The following is a 20,880-nucleotide window of genomic DNA, read 5'->3' on the forward strand; positions in this document are numbered from 1 at the left end:
CAATGATACAAAATCAGGAGATTTAATGGCGATGGGATGCCGCCTGCTGGTCATAATACTCCTTTCACAACGAATGAAACAAAGATTCTGATATGCCTAACATTTCTTCGTCAGTTAAAATACTAACCCTAATGGTATTACTACATAAAGTTGTGATTTACTGTAGGCCTAGACAATTGGACGACAGACAGCAAACTAAACAGGAATAATTCTAGCTTTTCAGCTGTTTGAGGTCATTTTAATGGAAGGTAGACCTATTATGCAACTATCGAATTAAATAAAAAATATGACTAGCCTACTTTGGCGGTCAAAACAGAGGCAGTTTTATTTTTTACAGTCTGGTTTAGACCCCCACCCAGAACCATAGGTTAGAGACGGCTATCTACAGCTCTGCCCCCACCTGGCCAATAGCGCCCCCTCCCCGGAAGTCAGAAGGGGAAAGAAAAAGCATAATAACAGAGGCAGTTATTGGGAATGGCAAGATTATGTCAGTGTGAGACTTCTGGCTGTAAATTTGAATGCAATTTAAACAACCCTGAAATACTGCATGAGACGGCGGGAATTAGAACTGGGCATTACTGACACAATCCTCTAGGCAGCTGAGGTTATATTTGCGTAAATATGCCTCGGAGAAAGGTAAGGGGACTAGCATGCTAACCTGTCAACCGCATCCTACTATTTCTGTGTAGCTCGCCAGAACTGAAGTTCAAGAGCACCCATGCAATACGTTTTTTAAAACTAACATGCAAGAACGACATGTTTAATTCTAATGTAATTGGAATAGTTTCCGAACTTGCTCATCACATGAAAAAAGCTTATGTTAGAGTTCATGCTTTTGTAGCCATCAAGAAGCTAACATTCAATTCACTGACATGGACAGTAGCCTAGCTGCTACAGGTTCAGGTTGCGGGTCTGTGCTTCAAAGACTGACATTTACAGTAACATTGTCATTGTTTTCTATTTGATCCGTCCAGTAGTTCCGGGTCGGTTTTAGGCTAATCTACAATAATTCATACCATTGGAAAACAACATTACATTACGTGATGCTATGTCAGTGGAAAACTCCATTTAAGTGTAGCGGAACAAACTGCAAATCTGTACGTGGGCCTGAGAGGCGGGTGGTACCGTTCTAGGATTGGTTTGATCAGTTTGAAGGCGTTCTCTCATTCGTGTCTTCTCCTTGATCCCTCCTACTCGTTTTGTTTCAGCTTTTCAATTGGACACTGGTGCCACAACAGGAAGATTCTCGAACGCCTAATCCTCAAAATTTCTGTTCATGCTGTAAAATCCGCAAAACATCCTGAGCGAGTGACATTTTCTCCCCGCGGTTGTAGGCCTATTCTGGTTCTGTGTGCTCCATTTGTGGGTAATTTACTGTAACACCTTTTTACTTCATTAAATTTCGCAATAACCTTGCATGTTTGCCCTGTTCCATTCATTACTTGGTCAAGCAACAGATACAGACACTTGCGTGGTCATTTTATAAAGCTGCATTGTCTATTGGGCCTTAACATCCCCGGGGACCAGTGCACCCCAGGCAACAGGATAATGCGTCAGGATTGGCTATGTCGATCCGTTATGGCTATGCATGCATACACGAAATGAAATGACTTGTTTTCAATAACATGTCTAGGTCTTGAATGTTGATGTCATGTCTGATTTCATCGTTTGAGCGCTGTCTCATTTTATCAGAGGAACGCAGGAAGCAGTTCTGACGGCACGGAGGATTCGGATTTTTCCGCAGATCTCGAGCACACGGACAGTTCTGAAAGCAACGCGAAAAAGCGCAGGAATACTCGACTGACCCGTGCCTCGGCGCGTCTCAGCCAAAGTTCCCAAGGTAGCATTCATGAATACAGCTATTAAACACAAACATTTTCCTTTTGGGGTGAGGGTCTCTCAATCTTTCTTTCGCTTTCTAGGCCTTATCACCGTGCAATGGTTTAACTGCGATATGTTAGTATGGCTCTTTGATTGAGACTTTTGATTGAATTGGTGAAATTCTGACTTTATTATTTTAGTTTTGCATTAGATAGCCTATTTAGTGTTTTTCGTCATGCTAACCAAGCTCTACTTCGAGCAAATCTCTTTTTAACAATGGCTATTGTGACCGGGCTTTACAGGTCACTGAACTTGAATGGCCACTGACAGAAGTACATCTGGCAGCTGAATCAGTGGCTTTGCATGGGTTCATCTTTGAGTATGAGAAAATAATTGCATTACATTACAGTGGGACAGCATCAGCATCAGAAATCTGTTGAAATCTGTTTTCCACAGAAAGTGAATAACTACAGTTTGTTATTCCTCTTCTCTTAAAACATCTACTAAGGAAGCTTACAGTAACTACACAGACAGACAGACACACACACACACATACACATACACATACATTTACTGCTAAAAAATATTCTACCAGATGGCAGTGTTGAGGCTGTTTTCAACATTTCAGTATTTCTGATAGCTCTTGAAATGAAACCCTGGCAAGTTTGGCAACAATTGGGTGCTTTAACCTTCCCGGAGCTCTTTGCGTTACGTGAAGACGCATCATGTGTGAAGTGTTGAGGCTCTCTCTTCAGATTCCAGCCCGACAGGGAACGCTCCTACCAGCCGTGTCCCTGAGGAGGCACTGGCGAGCTTCATCCCACGAAGAGTCACCCGCAGCCAGAACCAGCATCAGACCCTGAAGCTGGAGGTGGCGGCTGCCTCCAAGACCTACCCCCTGCGCCAGAGCCGCTCGTCCGGCTCCGACTCAGAGCAGCCGGTGGAGGCCGCCGAGCGGGGTAGGAAGCCGTTTGCCGAGACCGGAGGAGGATGAGAAGGAGGCCATCTATTTAGTTTTGGTCCATTTCATTTTACAGTGCCCAGAACTTTAGAAGTCACCAATAACAAAAGAAGATAAATTGATGTATGAAAGGAATATGGAAATATAGAGCAGGGAGGTCTTTGCTTAATAAAGCGTGAGCCATCTTCACAAAAGAGTTTGATTTGCACCGAAGATCATATTTCATGTTTAAAAGCCCTAAGATCTTATATCTGACTGCACCTTATTTTGGTCATTCAACAGCACAGTGTGGCCTGTGTCCAGGAATGCTTCAACCAGTCGTTAGGCTTGTACATTTTGAGATTATCTCTGCCTCTGCTCTTCACAGATGTCATAGGTGCCAGGAATCATCATTTAGTTATGATTATTTTAGATTGCGACATGTTTCATTTTGGTTTGGGTAATGGTTTGGTTTGCTTGTAATTAACGAAACGTTAAATCTAAAACTTCATGGTGATATGTAGATTGAACCAGCTATAGTTATCCTTGCATTTATTGAATATAGATTATTTATATTTATTTTATAGAAATTGAGAGGTTTTAGTTTTTGGTTTAGTTGTGTTTTTACTTAAAACCTATCTGGACATTCTGCTGCCTCCTCAAATGTAGGTTAGGTCATTACAACAAACCAATTACTCAACAGTAAGTTGAAAACTGTGTTTATAAATGATCGACCAAACTGATGGTCCCATTATTCAGTTGTCATCCATAGTAACAAGGTGAAAAGGTGTGTCTTAAATTTTATTTCATTTCACATCTGTTGTAATGTTTTTATTTCCATTTTTATAGTTCAGTAAGTTGTGGAAGTGGAGTTTCAGCAGATATGTCTGTGTATGTCTGAGATGTCTAAGGATCTTATTAATGTGTATAAAATGTTGCTTGTTCATGAACGGAAGTGTTGACATTTCAGGTGAGCCACTTAATGTGGCACCAAGTGATAAACTAGATAAATACTGAAAAATAATTTCATAGACAGCTGAAAGTCTTATGAAAAGAGACATCATGAATTTTATGGTGGTTACAAAAAGACCTACTTGTGCATCTTAGACAGAACATTACATCTTTCGTCAAGTGTAACTTGCAAGAACTATGGAAATTCTGTTTGCTTTGTATTGCTTGAAATGTGTGGAAAGTGACATCATCAAGCATACTCTTTGTCACTCTGTATGCAGGACTGAAACAGGGGGTTGATCCAGACGACACCCCACCGAGGACGCCCACAGGCAACGCCCCTTCCTCTGAGTCCGACATCGACATATCCAGCCCCAACGTGTCTCACGATGAGAGTCTAGCGAAGGAGCTGGCCCTCAAGGACTCTGGAAGTGACCTGTCGCACCGCCCAAAACGCCGCCGCTTCCACGAAAGCTACAACTTCAACATGAAGTGCCCCACCCCTGGCTGCAACTCCCTTGGTATTTTCTTACTCCTGTGAATGTTTTTTCCTTAACATTGTGAGGGGTATTAGAAACGTTTTGAATGGACAGTCAGGAGAAAGAGGTCATTTTGCATATCCCAAGTGCAGGACAATTCTTGGGGGGAAAAGAGACTGCACCATTTTGTTCTGTACTTTTCTTGATTGTTTTTTTAATTTATTTATATTTGCGTCCGACAATATTTTGACTATTTGGTCTTCATCAGAAGAGGAGTTAATGGGCTGGCTCCACCCCATAAGACAGGTGTGATATATAAGAGATACTTGTGTTTTTAGAGAACCTGGTGAAGACTTAAGGGTCAAACTTAATTTTACACACAGTTTCAAAACAAGGAAGCAAAGACTGATAGTAGTGAGTGTTACTTATTGTTATTGTTAGTGAGCACAAGCCAGCTGAGGTTAACCCTTTGCAGGTTAATGACAGTGACAGTAAGATTGTTTTGTGCGAAATGGACCGAAAAGTGGACATCGGGTGCATATGGACAGAAAAGTGGACATTGGGTACATACAAACAATACAGGAAAATGGGGTAAAGCGAATGGCTGGTGGATGTCGGAAGGCAATTGCATGTTCTACAGTGTTGTGACTACTGTGAGACCAGATATGGTGTTGTATTCTGAATGAAAGCGTGTTGCCTACTTTGTTGAGCTAACTATGCCTTTTAAAAGGAAGAAGTTGAGGTATGCACAACTGGTAGCAGAAGCAAGGGAAACCACGCAGGTAAACACACACAAAACCAGTGATTAGAGGTGTTTGACTCTTTGCAGCTAAGTCAGCCACAATATTTCTGTTGGATTCTGGAGGACGGTTACTGAAAGGAGCTGTAAAGTAGTTGTCTGAAGCTGCTGCCAATGGCTATGACTGCACAGACTACCTGGGGTCGTGATATAACCTGAATTAACTCTGAGGACACGTGTCACAACCAGAAACTAGATACATATTATAAAGGATTGAGTCAATTCAGGTTATATCACCACCTTAAATAGTCTATGAGCACCACAGCCATAGGCTTGCCTTTTCAGCAGCCTCAGGCATGATATGTGTGGAGGGGGGTCGGTCCTGGATACCAGCAGCCTCAGGCATGATATGTGTGGAGGGGGGTCGGTCCTGGATACCAGACACCACTTTGGAACCTTCTGGAGGTGCTGGCCTAATTTGACACCGATAAAGGAGCACAAGAAATGCAACACATCTGTGTACGTATATTTGAGAAAACAATGTAATTTTATCGTCTTTCCCCAGGTCATTTAACTGGAAAACATGAAAGGCACTTCTCAATATCTGGATGCCCACTCTACCATAACTTGTCTGCAGATGAGTGCAAGGTAAATCTCTCATTCTGGACCACCTATAATACTAATTAACACACATTTATCATTTGGCATGACCAAATCTTGTATATTTCCAAAGTGAAACACTTAAACTTTATTTCACCTTTAAATTAATATTTATCTACAAATGATGCTTCCAGTTTTTACAGAAATGACGACGGTCAGTGTGTTAGTAGATTGTTCCCTGCTCCTCAGATGTGTCTGAATGAGTCAGGGCTCGCTCATTGACCTCTTCATAACTGTGCAGGTGAGAGCCAGCTCTCGTGGGCAGGTGGAGGAGAGGACTCTATCCCACCGGCAGGACGAAAACAGGCATTCCACCCGCCACCAGGTACGATTACACTTCCTCTAACCCAGGGGTCTCAAACTCAAATGAGCTGGGGGCCAATTCTGCCAACATCATCTGATTGGAGGGCCGGCTATTTCTGAAAATGCAATGTTCTTTTTTTCAAATACCACACAAAACTGCAAACAGAAAGTGCAAGTGTTTTTATCTAGTTTTAGACACCTGTGCTAGCAACCTTAGCTTATAAATAAAATAAATATTAATACAAATTATAAAACAAAATGAAAAGCATAAAAACAGGTATGTGTGTGTTTCACACCAAATAAAAAAAAATATTTTCTTCTCATAATTTTTTTTTTTAAACCTGGCAAACTATAGGCCAGGGTTAAGAAAGCAACACCATTGATTTTTATATCAAAATTTCAAAAGGCCATGGCTTGAAAGTGGTCAGAGATAAAGTCCTACTGTAAATGTCAAAATCTTTGAGTAAAACATAAGTTTATGAAGGGGTAAATTTACCCATCTAATTTGCCACTGGATGGCAAGCCCCTCAAATTATGCACCTTCAGTAAATACTGGATGAACATATTTGAGCAGGTTTACTTTCCTTTTTCATATTACCCACATAACAAATTAACAGGAAAACACCTAAGATGTATACCAACACCTAAGATGTATATGGTTGTTAAACCACAAGTCCTACAATAAAGTATTCTGGTCAAATCAGTTCCTATCGCGGGTAATCTGAGTACCCAGAAGTTCGCATCATATTGTGGGTGCCTTTGTAGTTTAGAGCCCTATTTCTACTAGCCCTGCTGTCTGTACCACGTCCATTACGGACACTATCATCACGATTACCACTACAACCTCCAAGCTATGTTGGGCAGAGGGTCGAAATAAGCATGGTATGCTTAGTGGACACCGTCGTATACACGCAGACGCACCTCCATTCAATAGACGATCGATCATAATCTCCAAAAGGATATTCTCCTTCAGATTTAGAATAGGTGAATAGCATAGCCTACCTAAGACTTCATCACATGTAAACGTTTTTCAACATTTGGTGTAGGCCTATTTCTGCTTAATTTCTGCTTCAATTTATGCAACACTATGGCCTGCATCGCCTCCGCGTCATTACAAATGCACGCCTTTGTGTTTCTCGTGATGTAATAGGCTACAAGTATTTCCTGAAAAACTTTAAGAAAGCATTTTGGGTTTGAATGAAGCTCTGGATGTCTAGCACATAGTAGAGCAGAGTAGGCTACAAATGAGATTTGTCACCGTACTTGGAACTATCGTCTATTTTAATCAGTATCGTTGTTTGTCGCAATTAAAAAATAGTCTCAAGGGCCGGATTACATTATTATTTTGACATACGTCGCGGGCCGGAATTGGGCCGGACGTGGGCCGGATTTGGCCCACGGGCCCGGTGTTTGAGACCCCTGCTCTAACCCCACATCTGTTATCCCCCATTCGCATTAAGCAATTCATTGCACTTCACAATCACATAGAAGATTTATCAGGAGAAGGCTATTTTCTCTGATGGTTCCGTGATTGTCCCCATTAAGTATTTTAGGAAAGATTGAAAAACAGAGTATATCCTGTTAAATTGAGCGTACGCAAGGTATCCTGAGGGTCTCCTGTCGTGAAGGTGGTTTATTTTTAAGTACGCTGCCTACCTGAGCGTTAAGGTTTATACCCTCATTCCTATCAGACCCCCATGGAGAGACAGATGCAGTACAAGGAGAAGGTGACGGAGATGAGGAAGAAGAGGAACTCGACTCTGCCGAAGGAACAGAAGGAGAAGCATGTGGTGAGTGCAGACTAGCGCTCTCACTCACAATCCACTGCTGTCACAGATTTTGAAAAAAAAAATGTGAATACCCTGTGAATACTCTAGCTGGCTATGAACAAAATGAATGTTGATATGCTCTGCTGATCTCTGTCTGTTATTATGTGTTTTGGCTATTTCTTATCCCTTTTGTCTTTCTGTCACTTTTTGTTTTCTCTTTTTTGCCTTTCTTTCTCTCTTTCTCTATATCTCTCTCTTTCCGTCTCACAGGATCATCGGCAGACCCATGGCGCCAGTCGTGAGCCAATGCTGGAGAACATCACTAGTGATTACGACCTGGAGCTCTTTCGAAAAGCCCAGGCACGTGCTTCGGACGATCTTGTAAGAGAGAAAACTCATCACCTTATGCTCCATCTTCTTTTTGTCCTCCTTTGCCCTCCACACTGCCTTCCTGCTCTTCCTCGTCCTGTCTTTTTTCTGAAGCCTGTCACGATCGTCTGATGAGGGCCAGAGCACTCACCTACTATCTTGTCCAGTCACGGATGTGGACTAACACAAGAGGCACAAGAGCCTTACAGTGGTGTCCATTTTGTATCAAAATGGTGGCGAGGAGCGTCATTTTATTTTTGCTTTTCTCATATCATAAAGTGCCTCCATGCCCACGCATAACCTATATATCTGTATTTCCCATAAGAAACAGATATGTGTTCTCCATACATGCAATCACTTTATTTACACCGTCACATTATTTCCATCAAATCATTACATGAGAATCATGACAAAAAAGAACAAAGCTGGGATTCCTGTCTTGTATCATGCTTCATTTATTTTCTAGCCTCAGTATGGGTTTTCCTCTGGTATGCCTCTCTTGATTGCTCTGACTTATTGTTATTAGACCATGGAGGGTGTGGGAGACCTTCTCCGAGCCCATTCCCCATGAGGTCCTCCTTAGTACTGTCAGTAAAGCTCCTCTCTCTCCCCCACCCCCCATGAGCAGGAGAAGCTTCGTCTCCAGGGCCAGGTCACTGAGGGCAGCAACATGATCAAGACCATCGTGTTTGGACGCTACGAGCTGGACACCTGGTACCACTCGCCCTACCCGGAGGAGTATGCACGTCTGGGTCGGCTCTACATGTGCGAATTCTGCCTCAAGTACATGAAGAGTCAGACCATCCTGCGCAGGCACATGGTACGCTAGCACAGCAATGCTCTGACGCCTGGTGTCTCTTAAAGGACCCATGTGGAATTCTGTCTTTCAGCATGTTTTAAACTAAAACAAACCTCCACATAGTTCCTAAAACAGCTTACATTTCACATGTGTTCTTTTGGCTGAAACTTATATCTCAAGTAACTTGGAGGCAGCCGTGGCCTACTGGTTAGCGCTTCGGACTTGTAACCGGAGAGTTGCCAGTTCGAACCCCGACCAGTAGGAACGGCTGAAGTGCCCTTGAGCAAGGCACCTAACCCCTCACTGCTCCCCGAGCGCCGCTGTAGTAGGCAGCTCACTGCGTCGGGATTAGTGTGTGCTTCACCTGACTGTGTGTTCACTGTGTGCTGAGTGTGTTTCACTAATTCACAGATTGGGATAAATGCAGAGACCAAATTTCTCTCACGGGATTAAAAGAGTATATATACTTAACTGTTAACAAGCTAACCTATTTGAAAATGTATGTATCTGTGTTAAATGGTGTCCATTTACAGGCCAAATGTGTGTGGAAACACCCACCAGGAGATGAGATCTACAGGAAAGGCACCATTTCTGTCTTCGAGGTAGACGGCAAAAAAAATAAGGTAGGACCGCCATGACATGTCAGGAGATTGATGCCCAGGTTAGGTTTGGATATTGCACAAACCTGAAAGTGGGGCTGCTTCAATATGTGTGGATTTATCATTTGTCTTTACAGTGGGGTAACTATTTAGATACTGTATACTGGTTATTTTCTTGTCTTACTGTGGCTTATCTGAATGTAGTGTTTGCACTGTTTTATAACAGTGTAAAATGGCTTTTTGATGTTTTCTTATCACAGATCTATTGCCAGAACCTGTGTCTTTTGGCCAAGCTTTTTCTGGACCACAAGACGCTTTACTATGATGTGGAGCCTTTCCTCTTCTACGTTATGACTGAAGCAGACAACACTGGTTGCCACCTCGTGGGATACTTCTCCAAGGTTGACAAGTTGTGTTGAGAATACTCACAACTCTTTTTTCCCCATTTGGAATCAATCAGACATGTATAGTCTTAGATTTGACTTTTCAACTGCATGTTATTTTTTTTACTTAACTAAGCAGTAGTGAAAATAGACATGCTGTTTCCCCAAAGAAAACACTTGACTGGAAGAGAAGACATTGACAAACACAACATCATAGTGTAATATAACTGTGCCGTAGGCTATGACCACATACTGTAGAATAACAGTGAGCGTTACTAAGCATCCCAGACAGGTTTTGGAGTCCTCTCCAGTCAGCAGATACTCAATGCTAGTTGAAGAGTCCATGTATCTTGTTTCCCAAAGATGTCCCCACACCAGCTGACTTGTAAAGCCCTCATTTTTTTTATATTAGCCCACATCAAACATCAAACTGTTGCATACAGTCCCAAATTGAGAAACAAACCATATTGGGGTTATTAAACCAACTACAGCACAGCACAGCACATCACAGGACAGGTATGAATTTGATCACCACCAAAATTATTTGTTTCTGTTCACTATTGTAGGAGAAGAATTCATTCCTGAACTACAATGTTTCCTGTATCCTTACGATGCCTCAGTATATGAGACAGGGTTTTGGCAAGATGCTGATTGACTTCAGTGAGTAAACTTTTGCATTGGACTGTTTTCTCTCTCTTTTCCATTTCCTTTTAGACTGCAACTCTAAACTTCAAACTGTATGCGGATTTAGTCTTTTTTTAATAAATATACACGGATCAAAACCATAACCATTATCCACCTTAGTTTCTTTTACTTCATTCAAATGAACGGCTAAATCACAATCTCTCCCCTTCAAGGACTCACCCTTTCATGTGCGTTCCCATGAAGTTTGTGAGGGCTTAGGGCTATCTCACTGTGAAATTGTAAAGGGCTTGAGGGCTTACTCACACCCTTTCTGTGACCTTTCTGTAAGTTGGCATCTATGCAGACTTTACTCAAGGGAATTACCAACAATTCATAGCGTTGTGACGTGAATCACGCAACTAGCCAAAGGGACACGTGCTGTCCCATTCCTGTTATTAGCGTTTTCAACCCTTCCACCCTTGCTAACTTAATCACTTACGACGGATGTCAGTTCATTCTTTGAAGGGCTTAGACCTCAGGGGGGACATGGACATTCAGCCTATTTATTTCTCCAGTGTTGATTTAGCTTGGCTTGTCTGCTGGCTCTCTGCTGTAGTGTTTACTCTCTCCCCTACTTCCTCCACAGGCTATCTGCTGTCCAAGGTGGAGGAGAGGGTTGGTTCCCCAGAGAGGCCCCTCTCTGACCTGGGCCTCATCAGCTACCGGAGTTACTGGAAGGAGGTCCTCCTACGCTACCTACACAATTTCCAGGGCAAAGAGGTCTCCATTAAAGGTGAGGGAATCACCATGTACACAATATATTATTGTTCAACTTGGTATTTAAGATTGATTAAGATTGTTTATATATATATACAGGTCTATAGAGAAGTTATTATGCCCTTAAGGTCATAGTTGTGGATGAGTGAATTACTTAAAGCACTTTTGACAGCAACTATGACCTTTAGGGCACTTCAGAGGAAAAAAGCAGGGCAATAATGACATCTTAAGTGCTTTTCTGATGACCATATTTAGCATCGTCATACTTACAAGACATGTTCAATATATGTTGAATTAAATCTGTGTCTCTTCTCTTCAAGAGCATCCAACAAATGATTGGAAATGAAATCTGCATAGCATGATGATTTCAGATAAGATTTTTGTAAAATAAATTGGCACAAATGGCTTGGTTCTGTTTAATTGAAGCAAAACAAATGGCTTCTGTTTAATTGAGGCAGTAAGCTCCAAGATTGTTCGCTTCCTGGGCTGACTCCTTAGCAATAAAACCACATAATGCCCCTTGAGTCATCAGTGGGTATTCAAAGGACAGGGACTTGAATCACTGTTCTGCCATTACTCAGGGTGATGTGGCATTAAGTGTACTGGATGTTTTGTTGTATGTGTTTGTTTTGCAGAAATTAGCCAGGAAACCGCAGTGAACCCAGTGGATATAGTTAGCACCTTGCAATCCCTGCAAATGCTGAAATACTGGAAGGGGAAGCACTTGGTCTTAAAGAGACAGGTATGACTGTGAATGGAGGTAAACATGAGCCATTTCCCCATTATTTGCTTGATTTGATTCTAACTAATGGTTTGCGAGAGAGAGGACAGGACTATAGAACTATAAGCATTTGAACTGCTACCATTTCACTTTTGATACCTCAATTTGAGTCCTCAGCACAGCAAATTACAGACAGTCTTTTGCACTGAAGAGCTAACTGCCACTTGTCCTGTGCAGGACCTAATTGATGACTGGAAAGCCAAGGAGTCCAAGAGAGGGAACAGCAAGGCCATTGACCCCGCTGCCTTAAAATGGACACCACCTAAGGGCACCTAGGACAACACTGGACCCCTTCCCACCCCACTCCCTTCAGCTAGGAATAGACCTCAGCTTTTAAGTAGCTCCTACACCAGTTGCTCTTCATTTCAGGCCCCGCTCGTGTAGTAGAGTGTGTGTAAAGGTGATTGTGTTGTACAAGAGGTGCTTCCTGCTGGCACAGATGATGCTATGCTTCACTTGACTTAAGCTTCCTCGACTCTTGTGCACAGTAAAAACAGTGATGTTGTAGGAGAACTCCAAGGATATGCTGTATGGCTGTTATAACTGCCATGGGATAAAGATGCCAGTAGACCCAGTCAGAGCCCACTCCCCCACCCCCTCCATAGGGATCACAGGGTGGAAGGTGCTTGTTTTTGTTTGTTTGTTTGTTTGGTTTGTTTTTTGGACTGCCTACTTCTTTTTAAGGTTTGTCATACTTGTTTGCATACTTCACTCTTTTGCATTTTTAACATTCTGACTTTTTAAAATGAATTATTCTTCTGTATTTAAGAATGTGAATTTTGTGTCATTCTGTAATTGTACTATTATTAGTGAGGGTATGTCACACATAAAGTTCCCAGAAGACTAAGCCTATAATCATGTCTGCTGAACCATTGTTGTTTTTTTCTTTCCTTGGGATTTTTCTTTTTGGTTCTTTCTACACATTGACCCTTCATCCTTTTATGTCAACAGTCTATCACGATTTTGTGTGGAAACTCGTGCATATCAGGATGTACACTAGACAGACTTGAAAGAAGATGGCCGCTGGAGGTTTATATGGTCACGGTTAAAAAAAGATGTTTTTCAATGATGAAAGTCTTACTTAATTCTTAAGTATTTTCTACTTTTTTTGCTTCTTCCTCCTTATTTATATTTGTTCTTCTTATACCAGATATATTTTTACATGTCATTAACATGTTCAGAGTACTTCTGTGTGTTTTTATCTGTATGTCTTGATGTCTTTGTGGTTTCTGTTTCAAGGTTTGTTTTCCTTTTTGAAATAATTTATGGAGAGTACAATTTATTGTCTTCTTAAATGGATTATTTTATAAGACATATTTGACAATATTGTCAAGACACATAAGACCTATAAAACAATAATGAGTGTCAGAGCCCACACTTTAGGCAATACCTATATTTTAAGTGAATGCATTTTAATATAAGTATCAGAAAAAATCATGTATTATAAGGGTACATATTTTAAACTTTGTTCAACAAGCAGAAGTACCATCTCTCAACATTTGTACCCACTCTATTTTTATGATGCAGAGTAAAATGTAGCTTTATGGTCTCATAAAATCCCTGACTGTTGCCTATAAAAAAATGCATTAAGTACATGGAAAGAAAACTATGGGGTCCAACTGTAGGAAATGGTTTGGTGGCATCACTGTAAATAGCAGAGTTTATCAGTTAGTATTTAGATTGTAACTGCATGTGTTCAGGCATTTGACCACTTTCAGTTGACAGTGAATCTTAAAAACCATGTCTAAATACTATCAACACAACAAAACAAGCAGTCTGGTTTTTGTCACTATAGCAACTCTTACCAGTAGCATGCATTTTGCTATTTTCTGTTCTGCTGTCAGACTCAGAGCAGTTCTACTCACTCTCCACTCTGGTGTTCTCCAGTGCATCATGAATCATCACCTTTTTTTTTTTTAAAGAATATACTGTAGGCCTATTCTGGGACATTACGCTGTTTTGTCTCTGGAATTAAAATGGAAGTAACTAATGTAACCCTGTGCCGATGGTCTTATATTTGCCAAAGTGACAAACTTCCCTGCATGCATTGGGCTAGCTTTCCGCTGCCAGTCTTTTCCCTGTTTGACCAGATTGCAGTTTGCCTTGTGTGTTGGTGGCAGCTACAGAAAATGCACAGCTGAGCTTGGCCTCTAAGCAGCCTGTGTTCTGCTAAAGAAACTTATGCAGTTCTTCTGCAGACAGTGACAAATCAACAGTGGTCATGAATGTGAACAATGTTCTTGCCTATTCAAAATATATATTTCCAGTTTGTATGAGTGCACAACTGCTTATTGCCTCCTATCCAATAAAACCTTTCAGTTCAAATTGCTTGCCATATTTCTTTCCTTAAACCTCTTTAGAAATAATGTCAGAAAAAACTAAACTTTCAACATTTATTTCTTTAAGCCAGTGGTTCTCAAACTTGTTCTGTCATTCCCCACTTTGGAGGTGGGGAATTGTCAAGCCCCACCTGACCCCATCAACCCGGCAAAATGGTAATGTTAAAATATTATTTTTGCATTTTGGTTCCACGTTACATTTCCCGTCTTGGTCCGCAGGATCTGATGATGTTTTAATTCACATGTCGGTCTGTTTATGGCTCTAATGTTTGTGTGTGGCTATTTTGTTTTAAATCTATGATCTTCCTTGTCAAAAAAGAAAGGCATTAGGTACAAAAAAAATAATAATTTCCTCTTGTTCTTCACGCCCCACCTGTCATGTCTCTATTCCACACTAGTGGGGCCCGCCCCACACTTTGAGAACCACTGCTTTAAGCCCAGGTGAGGATTTTGACTAGTTTTCCTCTGCTGAAACTCATGGTTTTGGTGATGTTATTAGAAATGTGTTACATATACTATAGGGCTGAGCGGTCTATGGCCAATTATATAATTGCATGAAACTGTCAGGATACGGTATTTGTTTTTCTTAACATTTCAATGACAGTATTTCGGAAGGATAAACACACAGGTATGGCAACTGCATGACAGCCTTTACTGTACTCTTAACAGTATGAAAAGGACATACTTCACATTGCACAGAGGCAGTGGTGTAGTTTGCGTGATACGCAGGACTACGCAGTATACCCACTTAAAAAAGCATCACCATCTCAGTATACCCACTTAAAATAGGCAAGGATACATATTAACATTTTGGGTTGATCACAGTATACTCACTACAGCTAACTGCTACATCACAGTATACCCACTACAGCTGACTAGACTACACCACTGCACAGAGGTATCTTAAGTTAGTAACTGTTTTCTGTTATTATGGTTATGGTTATGGTTATGGATTTGGCAGACGCCTTTGTCCAAAGCGACACAAAAATACAAAACAACATAATATTTAAAATTGAACAGGGAACAGATTAGAATGTTGGTCAAATATAATAAGGAGAATAGTAATAATAAACAACAATATCAATTTAATCAATAGCCTAATAAAATAAGCAATGAAAATGAGGGGAAAAGCAATAATAAAACAATAATGTCCATTCAATCAATAATATAAAAACAATGACATGGTAAGACTACGTTAAGGAGAATATCAATAAACAATAATGTCAAATTAATCAACAGCCTAATGAAAATAAAACAATATTATACAAACCATAACACATAAGCGCTTAAACAACTAAGTACATGTTGAACAGGAATGTTTTAGACCCCTCTTAAACTAATCCAAAAAAACTACCACAGGAACGGAGAGCACTGGGCAACTCATTCCACCAACATGGAACCACTGAGGAATAGAGTCTTAAATTAGACCTAGTTTTTATGACTGGTCGACATAGCAGATGCTCATCAGAAGACCGCAGTGGGCGGTTGGGGATGTAAGGCTTGATTATTGAATTAAAATAACTAGGATCATATCCAGTCAGTGTCTTATAGGCCAAAGTGAGAGATTTAAATTTACTATAGGGAGCCAATGGAGAGTAACTAGGAGAGGAGTTACATGTGTCCTCTTTGGCTGATTGAAGATAGGCGTGCTCCAGCATTCTGAATCAGCTGTAAAGATCTTTTACACAAGCGCGTAAGCCAGCTAATAGTGAATTACAATAGTCCAGCTTCGAGATGACAATGCAGGCATTGCTGTAATTGCTTCTTCTTATGAACTATCGCTGAATAATTTCTTGTTTTCACTGTTTTGATAAAGTCAAATAAGTAAAGAAAAACAAACACAGTGTCTTTAGGTGCTAATAATGCAGAAATATAGGCCCATAGCATCCACTGGCAAAAAGTATGTAGTGTTTCATCATAATGACAAACATAGAACCATCCACTACAGAAAAGTTCTTCAGTGTTGATAGTTCTTCTTGGAACCATAGAGCCCTTTGAAGAACCAGTTTAGGAACCATTTTTTTCTGTATGCATTCAGAATAATTTCTCACATCTCAGCGTGCATTAGTCAGACTCCATACCTTAGGGGTAAATTAATATTTATTATACCTTACCTTACTTTTTCTGCTGTTAGTGCATGTTGTGTGTGATGTCTGTATGCTACTGAGACCTTGAATTTCCCCTTGGGGATCAATAAAGTATCTATCTATCTATCTATCTATCTAAGTCACAGGACATAGTGATGTGATTGTCTTGAAAAGCAATCTTGTTATTAGCTTTACAATATCAAACTATGCATTGCAAGAGATCTCAAAAATATAGATAGAAAAATACAGTTGGACCTTCTATTGAGGCCTTTCACTGTTGTGAAAATATGGGAGATCATGAGGTCCATTTTACTTTTAATATGAACTCTGTGGACTTACAGTGATCATGCCATTTATGTCCCCTAATGAACACTTCACTGTAAAAAAGCATATGTACTTCAAGAAATTGATTGTTAAGATGATGGCCTGCCGGTCTCAGGCTGCAGAATATATTCTTGGTGTGAAAGCTCATGAGAACTTGTATTTCAGATGCAAGAACACTCTTTTACTTTACTGTCTTAATTTATAGCACTTGCCTGCATGATGGTACATAGGCTACCTTAACTTTACATGCTTTTACAATTTGTCCTGTTTTTAGACTAGAGGACTTGTTGAAAGCTTTCTTTATATAGATGTAACATTGTCCAGCGGATCAGCCTCCTACACATAGAACATAACACATAAATTACACAAACAAGGCCTAACTTCTGGGCATGAGTCTGTCTGCAATGTGGGAGGGAGGGACAAATTGTAGGTTTTCACACTGCAGACACACATTATTTATTGAGATGCTGCGATGTTGAAATTATTACCATCAACCTGCTAACATTAAACATCTGGTTGCTCCATTTCTATATGGAATTCTTATCAGGATTGTTTCCCTCAAATATATTATTTCCATCCCTATTCCAGATAAACAACAAAACAAACAACTTGCTATGGAGAACACAATTATGCTTTTATTTTGGTGGAACATCAGTATTCAATCTGTTGATGAGATTAAAACAATTTATGATACAACAGTGATGCTAAAAATGTGAACAATTTGAGAAGATGTGTCTGTAACTTACATATTAAAAGAAAACATTTGACCAAAGTGTAAAATTAAATCTACAGAAACCTTTCTTGTATAGTGAAATATAATTAAGATTATTACTAGTATTAGTATTGTTATTAGGTATAAATGTAGACCAAGCCATTCATCACTGCGTGTCATCAGTTGAAGTTTGATGACAATGTCTGGATCAATTGGTTTTGATGTCCACAAAAATTGCTCGATACACACCAAATAGGCCCATCTCAGGAATGCTTTTCAAAGGCCTTTTAAACAGGTGGCTTGCATGGCCTGGAAATAAATTTTTTTGAGTGAAAGGGATGAACTGTAGCTTCAAGTATTTGAGGTCCTTTGCGTCTTTCCTTAGTAGTATGTCTGAGGTTTGTTCCATCCCTCTTGTAGTTCTATGGGTGGATGCATGCATAGACAAAATTAGTATAGCCTATCCTATAATGTTAAAATCCAATTATGTTAAACACATGTCTAGCCATGAAATCATAGTGAAAGCATAATATGGCATTACCTCCGCTAGAAGACCTTCTGCCCATGAGTCCGACAAACATTTCCCCTTTATTCCCTGTTCACACACACACACACAGTTAACAACATAAGAGCCCAAGTAGCTCAAAGTACCTTACTTTAGCCTTTAGAGTGAATACCTACGACTAGGTTAGGTTACTTACTTTTTCGTCCAAGATGCACAGGTTGAGGAACACCTAGTGTGACACAAAGAGAATCGTTATGTTACGCGTTTTCAGCAGCTCCATATAATCATGCGTCAAGTGATTTTGGAATAGGTAAGGTTTGTTTTCAATTTACCAGAACTTCTGCCCATTAGCCCATGGAACTGCTGTGATTTCGACCTTTTCATCAGATCAGCAAAACGAATGGCAATACCGCTATCCGACGGGTCCTGATGAGAAAGTATTCATTTCAGCAAAAAAAGTTAATTCATGGTGACACTGCAGGTGTTTTAAAACGGTCTTCCCCGTCAAACTCGTCAATACGTATACTCATATACTCCTGTGACCAAATCGGATATAGCCAACGCTTATGCTTTTTAGCCAGACACACGAATATTAAGCAATATGAAGTAGCCTAGGCTATTGCAACTCGAACATTAAATCCATATCTCCAGGAGGTAGGAATCAATATTACCTGCCAGTTTTCCACAGACCAGATATCCCGGTCATCTTCCGGAGATCCAAATGACCCGTAGATTTGAGCGTACAGAATGACTGCAAAGATTGCAAATTTGGCTAATTCCATATTCAGCACGATGATTATTCTGTATAAAAAAAAAAATCAGATTCACTGATATATAAAGTAGCCTAATCGTGGCACTAGAATTTTCTGACTAATCTTCAGTTTACAGACCCACTCTGATTCAAAGCTAGGGAGAGCTGGCATTTTTATACAGACCACTAGGACGCCGTCAGACCTCCCCTTGAATCATTAATTGGTTCTCAGCCAGATGGCGAAGTCTGGGCGATGGATTTAAAGATCGTTTTATTTTTAGGTAGCAAAACAACAAATGGCCTATCATGTTCGATTAAATAGTTCCATATGACCCTTTCCCAGCCGCAGTCAATTAATCTGTCATCAAAATGACAACAGGATCAACAACAGGTGGGTGACTTGATTATTGTCACTGCAAAAAGGAAATTGTGGTTCATATTGGAATAATAGGTCTATTTCTTCTTTGTGTCAACATAGCTCATCGACAGATTGCAACACACAGAGCACTACGTGAAGCACTTCCACGTCATGTCATCAGTGTAAATGTAAATCGCATTAATTTAGCAGTCAGCTGGACGACTTTTCTGCTTAACTCCCATGTTGTGTTCTTTTTATTTTCAGTTTTGTGTTCCCGCTGCATTAGGCCTATAACTTGTTATAAATCCATAGTAACACATATTATCATCTAATGTTGTGATAGACTTTTGTATCAACTTGTATGTTCTATTGGATATAACCAGTTTTGAACTTCCATTTGCTATTTATGGCCTGCAGGCCTCCTTGACCTGAGCTCATGCAAGTCAGAAAGGGGAAGATTCTATTGGGGAAAGGTTCCAGTGTGGGCTGCATAGAAGCAAAGAGGGGGAATGAAGGTGTGCTTGTGTATGTGTTTTAATGTACAGGGGCACACACACAGTCCATCTGATCAATAGGTATGTGGACTCAATTTTATACACTTTATTCTACATTTATACACAACCATTTTCTCACCCATTCTAATGGCCGGTCATTTTTGACCGGGAATACATATGGGTGTTCTAAAGTTAAATAAAACAGTCAAATTGTTATGAAAATGATCAAAACTAGTTTTGTGTGTTCAGGCTTATGGTAGTCAGAATAAGTTAACAATATTTTTGAGAGAAAATAATTGTCAATTGGTCACATTTGACTGCGAACACGACAGGAGGGTTAAAGCGTCCTTAAGGTTTGAATTACCCAGCAGCATGTTCTGACGTTGTCTCTCCATCCGTTGAGCACAGAGGGTCTGCGACTCACTGGATATGGACACTGATAGATTACATCGGGACAGATTGGAAAACCCTGCTGTGTATACCTCAATCCGTGGGGGTCAGACTCAGAGCTCCAATTTCAGCTGAGGGACAGTTCACTCACTGTCGGTACATTCAAACACTGGCTTCCAGCCAAGCCTGTACATAGTATTTGTTGGCTTTATAAGATGAGCTCTCTTCATCACCAGTCTTAATTGACAACCCACCCACCCAAACAAACACACAATTTCAGCTAAAAGGTAATTTGTATGTGCTTCAAATCATAAGTGCCTGAGGAATGATCAAGAATATAAAATGAACCAGTGGAGTGACTACTTCTGACCCATCATCAAATTTCGACTGCATTATATCATAAAAGACTGTAAAAAGACATGCCATCAATCAGGGCTGTCCCTTTTCATTTGCTTTAATGAAGCCCAAAAGGTTCATTTGCAGAAAGTTTTAAGTTGTGTGGCCTTAATCTACTGCATTTATGTATACAAACAATTTAAGCAATTCATTTTCACATACATGGTTTCTAGGACAGGCTACATAAGTGCTAGTTAATTTTTTCTCAGTTCTGCATTTTTGTTTGTTATTTAAAAGCATTAGTCATGTATTTATCCACTTAATTTAATTAACTGATATATTTTCTTAATTTTGGAACAACTTGTTCAGTTCAACCACATTTTAGTCAAATTTACACACACACACACATGTCTCTCTCTCTCTCTCTCTCTATCTCTCTCTCTCTCTCTTTCATGTGACACCTCAGGAGCTCACACTGAATCCCATCATGCAGTCACCTTCTGGTGCATGCATCTTGTCTGTCAGCCAATATCTCTGAACCGCATCTAATTTTCTGTTTCAAACTGTCAATATCCACAGGAGTAGAGGTT

General features: G+C 40.3%; 2 protein-coding genes across 4 annotated transcripts; one reads left to right on the forward strand and one right to left on the reverse strand.

Annotated features, from left to right (window-relative positions):
• The first annotated feature begins 407 nt into the window (after positions 1-407).
• Positions 408-14,319, forward strand: LOC125296490 (histone acetyltransferase KAT7-like). 3 transcript variants are annotated; one of them, XM_048246438.1, is made up of 15 exons: positions 408-636; positions 1,693-1,840; positions 2,577-2,780; positions 3,994-4,233; positions 5,496-5,578; positions 5,832-5,915; positions 7,585-7,683; positions 7,933-8,043; positions 8,660-8,851; positions 9,364-9,453; positions 9,690-9,830; positions 10,379-10,472; positions 11,083-11,229; positions 11,849-11,955; positions 12,172-14,319. In XM_048246438.1, exons 1-15 carry the CDS (start codon positions 622-624, stop codon positions 12,268-12,270), a joined length of 1,854 nt encoding a protein of 617 aa, XP_048102395.1. In that variant the 5' UTR covers positions 408-621; the 3' UTR covers positions 12,271-14,319. The 3 variants fall into 3 exon arrangements, with proteins under 3 accessions (XP_048102395.1, XP_048102396.1, XP_048102397.1); XM_048246439.1 differs by having other exon boundaries at positions 7,933-8,022; XM_048246440.1 differs by lacking the exon at positions 2,577-2,780.
• A 3,038-nt stretch (positions 14,320-17,357) lies between these two features.
• tac4 (tachykinin precursor 4) lies at positions 17,358-18,981 on the reverse strand. Its single transcript, XM_048246492.1, has 6 exons — positions 18,897-18,981; positions 18,633-18,762; positions 18,294-18,387; positions 18,158-18,190; positions 17,998-18,051; positions 17,358-17,878 (listed from the first exon to the last, which is right to left on the reverse strand). Exons 2-6 carry the CDS (start codon positions 18,741-18,743, stop codon positions 17,838-17,840), a joined length of 333 nt encoding a protein of 110 aa, XP_048102449.1. The 5' UTR covers positions 18,744-18,762; positions 18,897-18,981; the 3' UTR covers positions 17,358-17,837.
• Positions 18,982-20,880: the final 1,899 nt, after the last annotated feature.

Source organism: Alosa alosa, chromosome 6 (genome assembly GCF_017589495.1).
Source record: "Alosa alosa isolate M-15738 ecotype Scorff River chromosome 6, AALO_Geno_1.1, whole genome shotgun sequence".
NCBI lineage: Eukaryota > Metazoa > Chordata > Actinopteri > Clupeiformes > Clupeidae > Alosa > Alosa alosa.

What these genes read in the sequence shown, in the direction of transcription:
- LOC125296490 (XM_048246438.1), top strand. An exon ending in TCTCAGCCAAAGTTCCCAAG is followed by an intron (nt 1,841 to 2,576) that starts GTAGCATTCATG and finishes CTCTCTCTTCAG; the next exon opens with ATTCCAGCCCGACAGGGAAC. An exon ending in ACTTGGTCTTAAAGAGACAG is followed by an intron (nt 11,956 to 12,171) that starts GTATGACTGTGA and finishes TGTCCTGTGCAG; the next exon opens with GACCTAATTGATGACTGGAA.
- tac4 (XM_048246492.1), bottom strand. Translation starts at nt 18,743, where the DNA reads ATGGAATTAGCCAAATTTGCAATCTTTGCAGTCATTCTGTACGCTCAA. An exon ending in TGTGCATCTTGGACGAAAAA is followed by an intron (nt 18,052 to 18,157) that starts GTAAGTAACCTA and finishes GTGTGTGAACAG; the next exon opens with GGAATAAAGGGGAAATGTTT. An exon ending in CAGAAGGTCTTCTAGCGGAG is followed by an intron (nt 17,879 to 17,997) that starts GTAATGCCATAT and finishes ATCCACCCATAG; the next exon opens with AACTACAAGAGGGATGGAAC.